Source organism: Coloeus monedula, assembly GCF_965178545.1.
Source record: "Coloeus monedula genome assembly, chromosome: 2".
Taxonomy (NCBI): Eukaryota; Metazoa; Chordata; class Aves; order Passeriformes; family Corvidae; genus Coloeus; species Coloeus monedula.
In genome coordinates this window covers 30649387-30665096 of record NC_138782.1, presented here as the reverse complement: position 1 = coordinate 30665096, position 15710 = coordinate 30649387, and the positions used below count along the sequence as shown (strand labels likewise).

General features: G+C 40.3%; 1 protein-coding gene across 5 annotated transcripts in view; it reads right to left on the bottom strand.

Moving 5' to 3' along the window:
- The window catches only part of TTC7A (tetratricopeptide repeat domain 7A), a gene marked incomplete at its 5' end in the record, with an annotated part of 166584 nt that overhangs the window by 95368 nt on the left and 55506 nt on the right, over positions 1 to 15710 (bottom strand). For all 5 annotated transcript variants that reach the window (XM_082302416.1, XM_082302418.1, XM_082302417.1 and 2 more), the window contains 2 exons: positions 1305 to 1362; positions 7586 to 7703. In XM_082302416.1, the coding sequence (XP_082158542.1) occupies positions 1305 to 1362; positions 7586 to 7703 (176 nt within the window). The remainder of the gene's footprint in view (positions 1 to 1304; positions 1363 to 7585; positions 7704 to 15710) is intronic.

The window sequence follows — 15710 nt, the reverse complement described above, 5'->3', positions numbered from 1 at the left end:
GAGTTAAGATACCATGAAAACAAGTCAAAGCCAATGGGAAAGGTCAAAGGATTAAAAAAAAAAAAAGTTTAAAAGCAGTGCAGCACCACAGTTCCTTAAAATTGGTCACTAGTTAACGTACTACGCTGGAGTCCAGAAACTTGCTGGACTTAAAAGTACACTCCTGATCCAAACAGTGAATGAACAAATGGCTTATAAAAATTCTCTCTCAGATCTCCATAAAGTAAGTATCCAGAATTGTATCTGTGGTTTCAGCTCTTGAACTCACTACAAAACCAGTTTTAAGACAAACATGTTAGGCTCCTTGTTCAGCATCAGCAAAACAGCTGAGATCCATTAACTTTGTTCAACTTGCTAAACCTGTACCTTGGGATACCAGAGATCTCAAATTTTCTTCACTTCTGTAATTATGACCACAACTCACTCACAATTAGATATTTCAGCCCAAGACATAGACCATACAAGCTTCCATTTAGTTGCCATTTGTAGTCTGTAGGCATCTACATTTACAGTAGGTTGTAAATTGTAAATATAATTGTACAAGTGTAAATAACTGCCTGAACACCACCCAGTGTATTTTGGGTGGTGTAACTTAATCATAACAGAGTCAGGAAGCTCACACCTCACCTCTCTACCCCACAGAATGGACAAAAAAGAGTATTAACTCAAGCAGTTGTACTTGAGGTCTCAAGTGTAGCTGCACAAGAGCGTAATTCACAGTTGCTTCCAGGGTGGAGCCACTGTATCTGTTCCCCCCACAAAATACAGGGACAAAGGAGAGGTGAGTGGTGCATGCTTTGTACCCTCTTCTTCCAACAACAGCTCACATAAACACTCATTAGGACAGCAATTATCCTCTCCCCTAGGTGCACTGGTGCCAGGTCACCCCACAGCTGCCTACACCCTGATGGCAAAGGTACTTTCCCACCATGACGGAAATAGGATTTTAAGCCTGCTTCACACAGGAATTGAGACAAAATTAGCTTTCCACGTTTGCCAGCTGGCATGATGTGAGGAAGCTGCATCTCCCAGCACTGTAGATCTCACTGCAGCTAATTTGGGGCTAAGGTTATTTCTGTAAGGTGGCAGAGCAGTACTCTTACCTTAGATATTCAATCAAATAATCACTGCATTTAGCCATCACAAAAATGGTTTTGACAGACTACTGCTGAAATCTAATGAACTGTTTTCAAACTTTCCAGCAAGGAAGCCTTACACAGAGGAAAAAGAAACATAAAAAGAACAATTTTTCTGAATTCATGCAAAAAATACACAATACAAGCATCTGCAAGATTCCTACTCACCTCTCCAAAGTCTGAAGTGCTTTCTTGTTTAATTCATCCTGAGTGCCCTTCAGACTAGCTGTAGGACAAGATACAACACAATTTAAGAGTTAATTCAATGTTTCAGATTAAATAAATAGATGTATAGAGTATTTCAAACTGGGAGTGTAAACACTGTGGAAATCTGCATGTGTGTGCATGTGATCATTTTGACATGAATTCTCAAATTCATTTTTATTAAAGATATTTTAAGTCCTTCGTTTGAAATACTGAAGCATTTTTTATTTACATATGCCACTGAAGGGGGCTGGGAGAAGGGGCCATCCACTAACTAGATACCAAGAAGGTAACAGGCCCTCAGCCAGGCTGGTGCAAATGCTAAAAGCAGTAACCTGCAACACATTCTGACTTAGACCACCCCCACCACCACTGCCACGTAGGAGGGTGCTGCAGGTTGAACAGGGAACACCAGCAGCCAAACTTACAGCTCTGTCACAAACCACCACCATCTCTGAGACCACAACAGACATCTAGGTTACTTTAGATGTGGCATTAGCCACTAATGCCCTCCTTCCATGCTTCTAACTACTTGACCAATGGATCCTGCCCAGTATGCTCACTTATGAATGTATAAATTAATTCCTACCTCAAACCAGAAAAAGAAGAGAAGACTCAAGCTCTTGTTATACCTGGGTATCGTAAGATATCATCATCAAGATCAACAGGAACAGAGGAAGAGCTTAGAGGAACATGGCTTTCTCAGATCCAAAATATCTGGAAACCCAGTGATGGTTTTTAGAAATGCACTGGCTGTCTTGTTCTGGTTCTTATGTTTTCAGATTTTGTATAGCAGTTGCTTCTTGTTCTGCCTATCCTCAAATTGAGAGCTATTGATCAACAGCACATGGAAATGATGAGCAGTTAATCCATCAGCAAACACCACCCATGAATATATCTGAATTGATACATCAAGTCAGTGTATGCTCCAAAATAGAAAGTTACTAAGTAGTATATAATAATGCAACAAACCCAGCAAAATTTAAGTATTCTTAAAAGCTATTAAGAAGAAAGAGATGTGTTCCTCTGCAAGACCTGCAAAGGTAACCAGTTTCTTTGGATTCTGCAATATGTCAGCAAGTGAAATTTTGAAAGTAAATTATTTGCTGCAGCAGCTATAGTGATCAGACTTTTTTTTATTCCTACATCTTCCAACAGGTCTTCAAAACACCAGGTTCATTTGGGGGGAACAGCAAGCTTCAGGATTTCCTAATCATAAAGATCAAACTTTGCTTAGGCCACAAAACCTACTCTATGCATTAAAAACTAATCCAAAAATGTGTATTTTAAAGAATAAATTTAAACACATGGACTTTCATGCAAAATGCAGCATTTATTAAAAATACATTGCTCTCAACAGCCTTCAGTCAGTCTACTGCAAAATACTGGGAAAAGGTAACAAAGGAAAAAAATTTACAAAAAAAAAGAACCAAGATTGATGTAAACAAAAATACCTGAGACACTGGAAAGGATTTGATCATACCTATAAACATCCCTACAGAAAAAAATCTGACATTCTGTTTCTCAGGAAAACTACAAGATTCTTCATTTAAGTTACAGAGCAATTCTGAAGATGTCACAAAATAAGAAAGACTGAAAGAAATGTTACTATTTGTCCCTCAAATTAAACACCAAATGGAAAAGCTACAACTTCTAGCTTCCACCTGTTAAGACATTTGACTAATGTTCAGCTTGCAGTCAGAAAGAACACAAAATATATTATGGAAATGAAGTGATTACAGCTAGTCAGCTTTGCCTCTGCATTACTGGGAAACAGCATGTGACTCTCACCTCCCACAATAGGGACTGCATCTTCAGCTACCATGAAGCTGGAAATCTGGTTGTCCATCTCTAGCTTTGTGTCTGACACGGATGAACACACTGAAACTTGTGTTTGACAATACTGAGCACTGATGCTGCAAGTTAACTATGCATTTACAGGACCTTTACCACTAAGGGAGACAAATGAGGGGGAAAAAAACCCCAAGAGTGGAAAGTGACTTGGGGAGAGATGCATAAAAAGAAGCTTGGCCGTCAGGTCAAGGGAGGTGATCTGCTCTGCTATCTGAGACCCCCACCTGGAGTGCTGTGTGCAGCTGTGGCATCCACAACACAAGACATGGTTCCATTGGAACAAATCCAAAACAGGGCCATGAAAATGGTTAGAGGGCTGGAAGACCTCTCCTATACAGAAAAGCTGAGAGTTGGGGTTTTTCAGCCTGAAGAAGAGAAGGGTCAAGGGAAGCCTTACTGCTACCTTTTAATACTTAAGGGGTTTTTAACCCCTTTTAACTCTTTATAGGCCCCTTTTTAGCAGGGCCTATAGTGATAGGACAAGAGGTTTAGTTTTAAGCTAGAAGAGGAAAGATTTATATTACATACAGGAAGAAATTCTTTACTAGGAGAGTGGCAAGACTCTGGAATAGGCTGCCCAAAGATGTTGCTGATGCCCTACCCTGAATTATTCAAAGAAATCTGCAACCCACTTGTATCACTGAAAAGCTCTCACTTCAGACAAAGAAAAACTTGCACTAAGGAAACAGAATCTGGTAGGTCTGATTAAACTTCTAAAATTTATGTTCCATTCTCCCAGGTTGATGACACCAAAGAATTCTTCGATCCCTACGCAACTTTACCTCCTGCAAGCATGGCTGCTGCAGTTCCATCAACTGAAACAAAATATGACTTATTACTTAATTAAAATAAGCTGGAAAAGCAGTCTGACCAATGGGAAAGTGGCACAGGGGAGTTTCTGAAACCTGTAAGACACAGTACTTTTGCAAATGTCACTTGAGCAGCCCAAGATTTATCTTCTGAAGGACTCTGGGTTTTTAAAGGGGCTTCAGCCTTTCTAAAATGCAACAGGTTCTTCAGCAATATTTTGGTATGTAAATACAAAGCTCTGAAGTCACATTTGAAAACAAAGGAGGACAAGTTCTGTCTTAGCAAAAGCAGTTAAAGCACATCAGGAGTGGTGAATGCATGGAATGGAACACAGTGCCAAGGATCAGAATCAACACCACCAACAGGGAGAGAGGAATCTAGATCTTATCTTGTCCAATGGATTGAGCACCCATTAGCAGCTGAAGCACAGTCAGGTCTGTTTATGTAATACATTTCTTTTGTGAGAAAGAAATCAGTTTGTAATGTGTGAAACTGCTCCTTTATGTGAATCACAACTTAAGAAGTGGGGATGACAGATAAATGGACTTCAAAAATACACTTCTGATCCAAACTAAAACACTGACATGCACGCACCCTTTTGCAAATATCAGCGAGTTTCAGAAACTATTCCCTTGTGTTAAGACATCTAATATGGCACAACATACAGTTTTAGCACCCAGAATTATAATTAAAGATTGCATGCACTGGTATTTCCAAAAGCAAAGATTCTAAGTTTGTTCACTAATAATTTATTCACTTCTTAGTGAACAAATTGGGGGGGGGGGGGGGGGGGTAACATTAACCAGTGCTGTCAGTACACTGACTGTTAGTAAAATCCACAAAGACTGATAGGATGAGTTTCCAATTCAAGTCCCTGATCCATGGCCTTCTACCAAAATTTTAAATGAAAACAGACATACAGCACACTCATCTCAGAAAAAAGAATGCAGGACTGTTAAATCTAAAATGATTTCACAGTTTGTGTGGTGGTGATGTGAGATAAGAAGAGCACTTGTATTTCACGATACAATTCTCAACCTAGTCTTTTCTCTTTAGCCTTTGTTAAATTCATCTCACCTTTCCCTGCCTTCAGTGAATTCTCCACCAGACCTAAGGGAGGAAAAGTTGACAATGCAGCTTATGTCAAAACTGGAACTACGGGAGGAAGAGGAGCAGTTTGCTTTTGACATTGACCCACTGGAAACTTATCTGCAGAAAATGGACAATAACTACAAACAGGAGGCTTGGGCTTCTAAGACTGAGGCAAAAGTGGCAATGACTTCCCCTGAGGACATATCTTTCAGCTACTTCAATGAGACTTATTTCAAGAAACATGTAATTAGACATTAAGAATGAGGAAGCTATCCAGCATAAGTTTCAAGAAGTCTTACTTCTTCCAGGAGCTTTTTGCAAACCACAAAGAAAAGGCTTTATACAACTCCTCAGTGCCTTTGTCACACAGGAGGAGAAATAATCACTAAAAGGTTATATTAAATAAGAAAGCCTAACTTGGATGGAAGGCTGTAAGCTTTAGAAGGCAATTGGTCAAATATTTCTGAAACGCTTAACTACCATTGAAAATACTGATTGACTGAAAGTCATCTCAACTGGAAAGTTATTGGAATCACATATACGTACACACAGATGTTTGATTTGTCTGCATATGTCACTAAGAACTGGTATAAATACAAGATTGACAACATGAGGCAGGATTACATCACGGAACTGCTGTCTTTCAGCATGTTCTAGCTTTGCTTCCTCACTGTCATATGCTATTTTTTAACAATGCTAATGAAAAATGTCTTTCTAGTGCAAATTTGACATTTTCCAGTAAAACACAGTTCCATATTCATGACCATCACATGTACACTTTTGAGGGACTTAATCCATTTTATTAAAATATAATCTGAAAGATGGAAATACACTCTTCCTATTTCCCTCAAATAACTGAGTGACTTGCCCTATTGCCTTCAAGGCTAGAGATGCAATGAGAAGGCAGATACATTCCGCTGTTCCAAAACATCAATCAGAGGCTAATCTGAAAACAATCCAAGGCAGTTGTTGTGAAGACTGTTTGTTTTACATAAAAAAGGACACAATATTGAACTAATCTCTTGAAAACTGAAGCGATATCCAGAAAAAGTTTCCAACTCATATTTCGCTGCACCAAAATATTTTTAGAGCCAGAGTACAGCATATGCCTCTCCAACTACATTCTTTAGAAACCACCTTCTTTTCATACTGATGTTAACAAAGAGATTTTAAGGGGCTAACAGAAAACCTACCTCTCAAAATAGTCTCTGGGGTCTTGTATAGCTTTAGAACAGTTTAAACAACATCCAGGCAAAATGCCCTTAAAAACTAGGCTGTTAAGCAGAACTCTATTCCTAGTGGACTTAAAATATATATATAAGAGAAAGTTCAGGCTAGGAAGGACATACTTTTTGACATGAACTTTCTAGGGAGAACTATTCTGAGGCAGAGAAATGGAGAACTGGAGAGAGCTGCGGTGCCTGTTAGCCTCCAGGATGAAAAGCAGTTCTCAGAACAGCTGATCAGACGTGGCTGGCTGAAAAACTACACCAACTTGTGCTACTGAAGAGCACAAGAACACTTTCTCATACACATGCCTTGCAGAATTCTGGTGTAAGTTGCAAGGCCAGCATAGTCCATGACAACATAATAAAGTAATTTTAGCTTTGATTCTTTGCTGGAAGAAGTTGGTTTGTTTATGTGAAACCTACCCAACAGAAAAGCCATTGCTTGCATGAGGGCAGGACTGCCAAAATGATTAGGAAAACACACAAGCTCAGCCATTATTCAAAGAAACTGTGTTAGAAGGCCTCCTACCTGTGTAAGAAGTCACAGAATAAGGAAAGACTGTTCCCACCTGTGAGCTTGATGAAGGTCAGAACTAGAACTCTCCCAAATACTTCAAGCCCTTCTGACTACAAAGCACCAAATCTGCAGAAGCCCCTTGGCCACTCATTCAAGACCCAAGTAAGCAGCATTAAAATAAAATACTTCTTACATTCAGTGGTGTGTTTCTAGTCAGCATCCACACCAGTGAGGTAGGTATTTTTATCTTGTTTACTTCTAAGTAGAAAAAATAAAAGCCATCACAGAGAGGTTGAATCTCTGTGGGGGGACTCAGTATCACGCTAGGAACTGCAGTGAGGCATTTCTGACTCCAGTTCTTGGATAACATTTCTTTCTGATTTATGAGTGGGCGACAAAAATATGAAAATAGATGGAAAGTTTGACTTCTTCTTGTGTAAATAAGTGAAAGAAATGTATTACAAATATTCAAGTAAAGCACACCAAGCATTGTCAGCTACACTCAGATTATCACCCCCTAAGTAATGACCTGCATTTCTTCCTTTACCTAAAAGCTTCACTTTTATTACCACAGAAGACAGTTCTCTGAGCAAGTGAACAGTTCCCATTTATCTTGCAATCTGATTGTTTTTCATGTCTAGTCAGCACTGAAAGCAGATTTTCTGATAGATTTCCATTGGTTGCACTGAAGACTTTGAACAAATGCTCTCTATACAACACACTTGACAAACAAGGTAACTCACCATCAGTAGCTTGAAGGCTGTATGTCAGGCCCAGTGCCAGGTAACCCTTTGCTAGGGACTCTCCAGCATCCTCACCCAGGTCTATCACCATTTTAGCAAAGTGTTCTCCTTCTTCCAGCTGCAAAAGAGGTAGGTTGAGACTTACAGGCATTTCTCTCTACTCACTTCAATAAAACGTGCCATTAAGCTTACCTGTAAGTGATCTGAGAGCCATTCACACAAGGGCTTTCAGTGATCCCAGTGAACACTCAAAAAGGAGGATGCAGAAGGTCAGATTAGCAGACTTTGGTGCAGAGTTTTGAGAAAGGTTTGGGTTTTGCCACCCAAACTCTTTTCAGATGTTTAAGATCAATCAAGGGCACTATCTTATTTTAGAGTTCCCTTCAGGCACACTTTAGTCATGCAACCTTAAATACAAATGCTGGTTCAGCTGGACTACTTACAAGCTATCCTAGCACTAGATGGAAAGGTCTAACAGGTTTCTTCCTACAAAGACGACCATTCAGTTTTACTGATTTTTTTAAACTGTAGCAAATTCTACTTTCTTTTACCACTACAAGAGTAAAACAGGAAAGCACTAACTTCTCTGAAAGCTCTCAGCTGCTGCTTGCAGTTCTGCTGCCACAAGGACGCAGAAATTGCAGGACCAGAATTTGGATCTGAACTACCACAAGACCTTGGCAGCTCTTGCTGCACTAGCCACTTTCTGCATCTTTTGCGAAGACACAATTTCCCTGAAAATGCGCTTTATATTACAGATAGTAACTGGAGGAGAGAGCAGTCACAATCTCTCTGGGTCAGCCTCCAAAATGATGATATAATGTAAGCTGGTCTCTTCTTACTACAGCACAGCCTGCTCCCCACAACCTTCCTTTCTCCACAGATCTATCAGCATCTGTAAAACCTGAGTTAATGGTAATTTTAAACAAAATGAGTAAGTTAAATATTTTATTACAGAATGGAGGGTTTCTCATTTCTAACTTCAAACTCTCATTAATATCACTCACTCATTTTAAGTAGAAAAGACTAAGACCTGTAGACTGTACATACCTTGAAAGGTGTGAGTTGGAGAGACACTGGCAAAACTCTTAAGTAATGTTTGAAAGATAGAGCCTACAGGAAGATCTCCTTTCTGTACAAGACACTATGCAGATCCTGTCAACCATAATCAGAGTCATCCTTAATCAAGAAGCAGACACCATTATACCATCTGACAAATCCTCCTTTTGGAAACTTTCATTACATGACAATTGACTTCATGGGATGCAGTTGTTTAATTATGAGAAAGTACTTTTTTCTTTGAAATCCAGCTGGTTTAGACACAAGTACTGTGGATGTGTGCCCTCTTAATACTCAGCTTTGTCTGACTTCAGCACCTCATGGCTCCTTAAACACCTAAAATGACTCACCTGTAAAAAACTGGAATTAAAATGCAACATTAGACAATAAATGTCCCTTCTGCAGTGATCAGTTAATATGCTACCTATGAACAGAATCTATTTGACTTCATGTAGCATCCTGTCAATGTGCCTCCTAGTCACATCACTTGAAAATATTCAGGTGACAACACTAACTAATGGCTTCATGAACAAACAACCTGGGATTTAGTAGATGATATCAAACATAAGAAAAAGACTACTGTTAACGTAAGCCTGAAGAAAGGCTGAAAAGTGCAAGTGAAGAAGCAAATCTCCTCTGCTTGGATTTCTTCCTCACTGGTACAACTCCCTGAGGCCACAGAATTCAAACTAGATGTAGAACAACAGTTCCCCAATTTCTGTAACCTCAGATCAGTCATTCCAATGACAAACACATATGTTATCATCAAACCCTTTCCTGAAAGCACTATGAAAGCATTAGTCTTGCTAATTGCCTGGTTAGCTGTGATTGTGGAAACCACTAACTGACACAGGAATGCCTCTTATGGAATACCTGGACTTACCAGCTAAACTGCAAGGCCTGTCTTTGAGGGTATAATCCAAAGCCTACAAAAACCACTGGAAACAGTCCCACCTACTTCAGTAATGTTCAGATAAGACCCTTAAACTCTGATCACATCAGGAAGACTGAGATTTGTTTCAGGAGATTTCTTAACCTGTCAGGAGCCCTACCAACTTCCCTGCCACATACTGAAATGTGTTCTGGACCAGAGCCTAGGAAAATGGAAGAAGTGGCCCATGACTTGCCACACAGAAAAAAAAACCCAAAAAACAAAACCCACAAATGAACAAAAAACCCCATCCTATAAAACTATAACACAATTCTTCATGTCTCAGAAACTTTTATATAAGACATGAAATCTCTGCAGCCTGAAAATTCACTATGCACCTCTTTGCCACCATAAACAGCTAGATTCCCACTCTCTTTCTTCATTGTTTCTCCTCTTCTCCCCACACACATTTCATCCAAGAAGTCTCCATTAGATGAAGAAAAGAGCTATACAAGGAATTCTTATGACTAGTGAACAAGAGTAGGGGTGGGTAGAGTGTATGGAAAAAAAGATTAAATGAAAAGTTTGAAGCTGAAATGAAGAAATGTAAAATTAGAGAGATTCTGCTCCATTGTTTCTCTGAACGGTCACCTGATGGTATTTTCAGTCAGAGACTGGAAATCTCAGAGACAATGCATAAATCAGTAGTGCACCATTCAGCCTTCTTGTCTGCCAGCTACCCAGGGCCACCTGTCAGTATCAGATTAATAAATGCATAGTTAAAACCGCAGCTTTTCAGAGTTCAGGCTGAAACAGCACTGCTAGCACATCTCGTACACATTTATTCATACTAAACACTAGTGGCACTTTGACCAGCCACAAAGACTCTTACGAATGCAAACTTAGGTCAGCTGAAGTTTGCTTTGAAAATAAGTGGCCTCACAAACTCCAGCACAGCTGGTTCTGTTTATGAGAACATTTACTTTGCCTTCTTACAGCACTCAGACACTTCCCCTGCCAGCCCTGCTGTGGCAGCCATCTGCCCCCTCTTCTTCCATTCTCCTACTCTTCAATCACTCTGGGCAAGTGTGAAAAGCCAAACCTTTCACTCACATCACCCACTGTGAGGTTTCAACTCTCCAGTGCATCAGTCTTGCGGATGGCCTAGCCAACTGTGAATCTGACAGTACTACCTGAAACAGGAGTAACTCCCTTGGGACACACTTGGGGTAACCAACTAAACTGCAAGAACTACCAGATTGCAGTCTGGATAAAAGCTCCCCCTCCATACACCCGAGTCAGGGACCAGCAGTGAGCCTGAGCTGTGATCTGCCAATAGAGCTGTGTCTGTGGGGGTCCTTAAGGATATGGGATGTCTCCAGTCTGTATTGTGGAGATGAGAAGGGGAGGAGGGAAGGCCTACCACTTGTTATTCTCTTAGAAGCAACAAAAAGCGAAGTCTCAAAGCCATACCTCCAACTTGGCCCTTACTGTTCTTACATTTTTCTGCATATTTTGCACCGAAAAGCTGGCGGAGAGAAGAGTAGCAACCCGGGTTGCAGGGAGAAGTTCCCTGCCTTCAAGACCTGCATGGAAGAAAGAAGGCATGGGGGAAAAACAACCTAAGAACTTTCTGCATTTTGAACTCCAGCTATATAAAGTATCAGGAGGCACCTGCAAGCACTAACTAAACAACCCCACCACCACACCAGAAAGCAAACACCTGGCACCTGGAGTGAGACAAGCTGCCAAACCGTGAACTGACACCAATGAGATGTAATACTGTGGGGTTGGCTGGGGTTTTTTTCCCCTTTCACTTCCTCCTTTATATTTGATAGAAAAAGAACAGTTGCTAGCTGTACTACCCTGAGGGATATTTCCCCTGGTACAGAGAGTGGCTGTTCCAGCCACCACTGTTACTTGGCCACAGGTTTTGGTGTGTGCTCAAGCCAAGCCCGGAGGCATACTGACAAGGGAGCGGAGAACAGCAGGTGCTGTCCCCTGGCCTAATGCCACCCAGCTGGTGTCCAACTGCCACCCAGATTGTTTTTAGAAAAGCTCAAGCCCTACCCCACTGAATCAACAGCTTCCAGGACTAAGTGGGAATTGCATTTCTCACTAGCACGCATTTAGTGTTACTAAGGACAAACAAATCAATGATGTACAGCAGCATGAAAACAGCACTTTATTGTGCCAAAAAAGAGGAACATGCAAAGGAAGAGGCAGGAAATACATGAAATGACACTGGACTTAGAACAGCAGACAAGGTTAATGAAGCAGGTGAATTTGGACACCAGTGACACTTAAGAATACCCAAGCACTTAAGAGATCAAAATCATACAGAATGGGTATCTATACAAAATAACACATGATATTAACAGTTGAATTGACCTCTTCTTACCATTTTCATTACACTGGGTTGTAGCTATAGAGACTAATTCAAAGAGAAGAATATACATATTGTGAAGTGAGAATGCTAAGAGGAAAAATGCATAGGAAGAAAGTGGTCTATAAGGCATAGTTGAATGAAAAGGCTTTGTCCCACAGCTATTTACAGCACACAAAGCTAATCATGTTACATATGTCAGAAAAAAAGTCCTTCGCTTTTTATCACTCTATAGTCAGCATTCACTCTCTGTGTCACCATTGTTAAGCCCACCAATTTACTCTGTGTAAACTCAGCCCCCAGCACTTAGGAATACTCGGGCCTTTCCTCCACTGTAGCTAGAGTGGTTTGTTCACAAAGGCAATGCATAGAAGACAAAATTCTTGGTCATTTTTATGTCTAAAACCAATGGGATTGCTGCAGTAACAGTAGTGGTGATGTAATCAAGAACATCTTTTAAAAGACAGAAGAAATACCTAGTAGCTTCCCTGCTTTCTCAGCAGCCTCTCGCCCTGGTGATGCCGATCCTCTCGGATGTCCGTCAGCAGGCAGAGTAACTCCAGTAACAGGACTAGATTTGATCTTTTAATATTATTCATACTGCACTAAGACCTAAGCACTTCCAGGCAACTCCAGGGCTCCTAAGTGACTGGGTACAAGCACATGCGCAGCATTTATTATCTACAGTGGCAGGGTCAACAACAGACAGAAGGGGAGAGAAGCACTCTCTGATTAAGTGGTCTGTGTGAGTAATGAATGATAAGCTGTTACCTCAGAAGTATGCAGCTCTAAATCTACATCCTGCCAACCCCCCCGACACACACACCATGACGTCCTGACCTCATGGTATGCCTTACTCAGTTTTTATGACTCCATGCACAGTCTACTCCAGCCCAACACCACTTCTTCTCCCTTTCCCTGACTGATGGCATGATCTCTGTCTTCCCAGCAAAGTGCTGCAGCAGAGCACTTTGCTGTGTATACTAGTTGAAAGAAATGTCTGAGGTACAGCACATCCTGTGCTGAAGCTTTCACCATGGGACGAAGTCCTCTGAAAAGCTCAAATTAGATGATAATACTGGCATCATCTGGTGCTACCCAAGGTTTAGCATGCCACCACTCTTGCTATTATATCAACTGTGGGGCAATGAAAACTTTAAGAACATGCCTCATGTCCTCCAGCTTTCTGTCAGAGCAGAGTTCTAGAAGATTCAAGCCTATCCTAGGACTACAGTCCATTTTGCTCTATGTGTATTTACGTTTTCAACATGCCTCCATTGAAACCAATGGAGTAAAAGGCAAAAGAAAGCATCAGAGTAACCCTAAATGCCTCAAACAAGGCTCTTAAAATGGAGAAACTCAGGATTTAACACTTGCCTGTAGGCAGAAGTTCCGATTTTAGTATTTTCACAACACCTGCCATAACAGGATCCTGAAGAACCTAGATTAGTAGTGAAATTAACAGTACTGTACTATTAAAATATTAAAAACAACAACTCATACTGCAACTCAAAGTCACTGCCAAAATTGGCAAGTGAGCATTCAGCTGAGGCCGTGCCAGGGAAGGCTGAGTGAAAGAGGAAATTGTAGCAAGCCTTTTAGTAAGCACAACTCTGAATTTATAGTGGAGCAAGGCAAGACAACCTCAGTATGGACATGTTCCAGTGCAAGCTACTTCAACTTTCCTATGGAAATTTAAAACAATACTCTGACCTACAATAGTGAAAGACCTCATAGTGCATTCTGGAAAGCTAAAAGACAGCTGGCTAAACACAAATGGGCTTTGTGTTCGCTTGACAGAATCATCCACATGCAAGTTCAGCAAACTGTTGTGCTGAAACCCCAGCAAGCTGGAAGGCTTAGCATCATGTTGCCTCAAAAGTAGCTCTGAGCCTACTACAAAAACATTTAAAACACCTGTGTAGTGGTTTAGATACAATACAGAAGTTCCAACTCTGCTGTACAGGTCTGACTGCATCCTGACCATACAAATGTGGCTTACACACATGCACTAGTCTTGAAGCTGCTCTGGTCCTCCAAGTCTACTGGCTTAAGCTTTAGAATTAATAAAGTACTGATTTATTGTTTACACTGGGTTTTTTGGTTTTTGTTTTGGAAAACCTGTAACTCTTGAAAACATAACCAAAACATTGCTTTTACCACACAGTTGTTTACTGCAGGCCCAATCCTAAAACCTAGTGGGTGATGGGACAGATCATCTCCTGATGTAAGCCAGCATGGTACCACTAACATGCCAGTGAAGTACTGCCAACTTACATCAGCTAATAATCTGGTCATGCTGCCACAACAGAAGCTGGAGGAAGCTCAGTTCTTTTCTGCACCAGGCTCTGTTATATATTGATTTGCATGGCACTGTCTGAATGCATCCACGTTTTCACTTTGATTTGTTCTGCACTGAGAGATTATTTCATAGATGTGATCTGAGCATCCTCAATGTTGTAAATCGCTATAGTACATTGCAATTAATTTTCTGTTTTTCCTGTTCTTCAAGTGTGCTGAGACACCACATACAAAGCCAGCAAAATGAGTTAAGTGATCACTAGATTAATCACAAAAGAAACTGTTCTGTGCTTCTCATGACATTCTGTAATTATCCATCTGCATAAATGTTGTGTTTGGGGGTTTTTGTTATTGCTAGTAACTGAAAGAAGACTAAAGTACTGCTTGCCCATGGGCTATAAACAAACTGGCTACAATACTGCACCACACAGTAGATAGATGCAGGACATAAATTAGCTGTTTCATTTGGATAAACGGTCATTTGATTTCACCCTTTTCCTGCCTTGCCAGCAATCAAGTACGCAGATATATTTCCTAATTGAAAAATTAATCATATTTTATATGTCCTGAAAAGGAAGATATATTTGAGTATTTGTAACTGCTAATATTTGTCCATTAGACTGTTCCTGTCCCATGTCTATCCTCCTTTCTATTTATACTGGCATTGATCAGCCTGTTCACTTCCAGTTTAAATTATTCAATTCTGATTTGATTGCCATGTAATTTAAATGCAAATAATTACTGTAAGGATGACATTTAGAAAAACAGCTCTGCTAAGCAGGAAGGTCTTTATTAGGCACAGGAGTCTACCAGTAATATCAGAAGCACCCCTTTGACTAAGAGACGTGGGAACCTATCATTTCAGTTCTTCTAAGAGATGCTCTTATTTCCCTCTGACTCCCCTTAATTAAAACTCTTCCATATCATCATCAAGTTTGGTATGAGGGTAAAGCATAGGCCACTGACTGAAAGGAAGGGGGAAGGGAATATTTTTAATTTGGTTTTAATTCATAAGGCTGTGCTCTAGATAACTGCAGTAAAATTACCCTCTTGTGAAATCATAATTTTATTTCATAATGCCCCCCAGTTCGGAGCCAGAGTCTGACTGAGTAACACTGAAAAGCAGTAAGAAAGCAGTATGTTGAAAAAAAAACACTCTCGTTTTGAAATTATCAAAACCAGCTCATTTTTCTCTTCTTCCCTTGCCTTTCCTACTTTTTAGGGTTAGCCAGTTGTTTTATCAGCTCTGCCATGTATGAGAAGTCTGGAGATACTGGATTGCCCAAGCTGGAATTGAATTATAGCCTCACTGTCTTTTCAAAATAACAAGGTATTTTTATATGCTAGCTGTGCTTTGAAAACTTCATCAGACATAGTAAGAACAGCATTCAACGTAGCTGTAATGCCTCGCTTTCACATTGTTTTAACATCTCAGAATCAGAAAGAACCTTATTTGCTTTATTTTAAAAAATAACATTCACTGTGGATGTTATTTTATATCCCTGAAT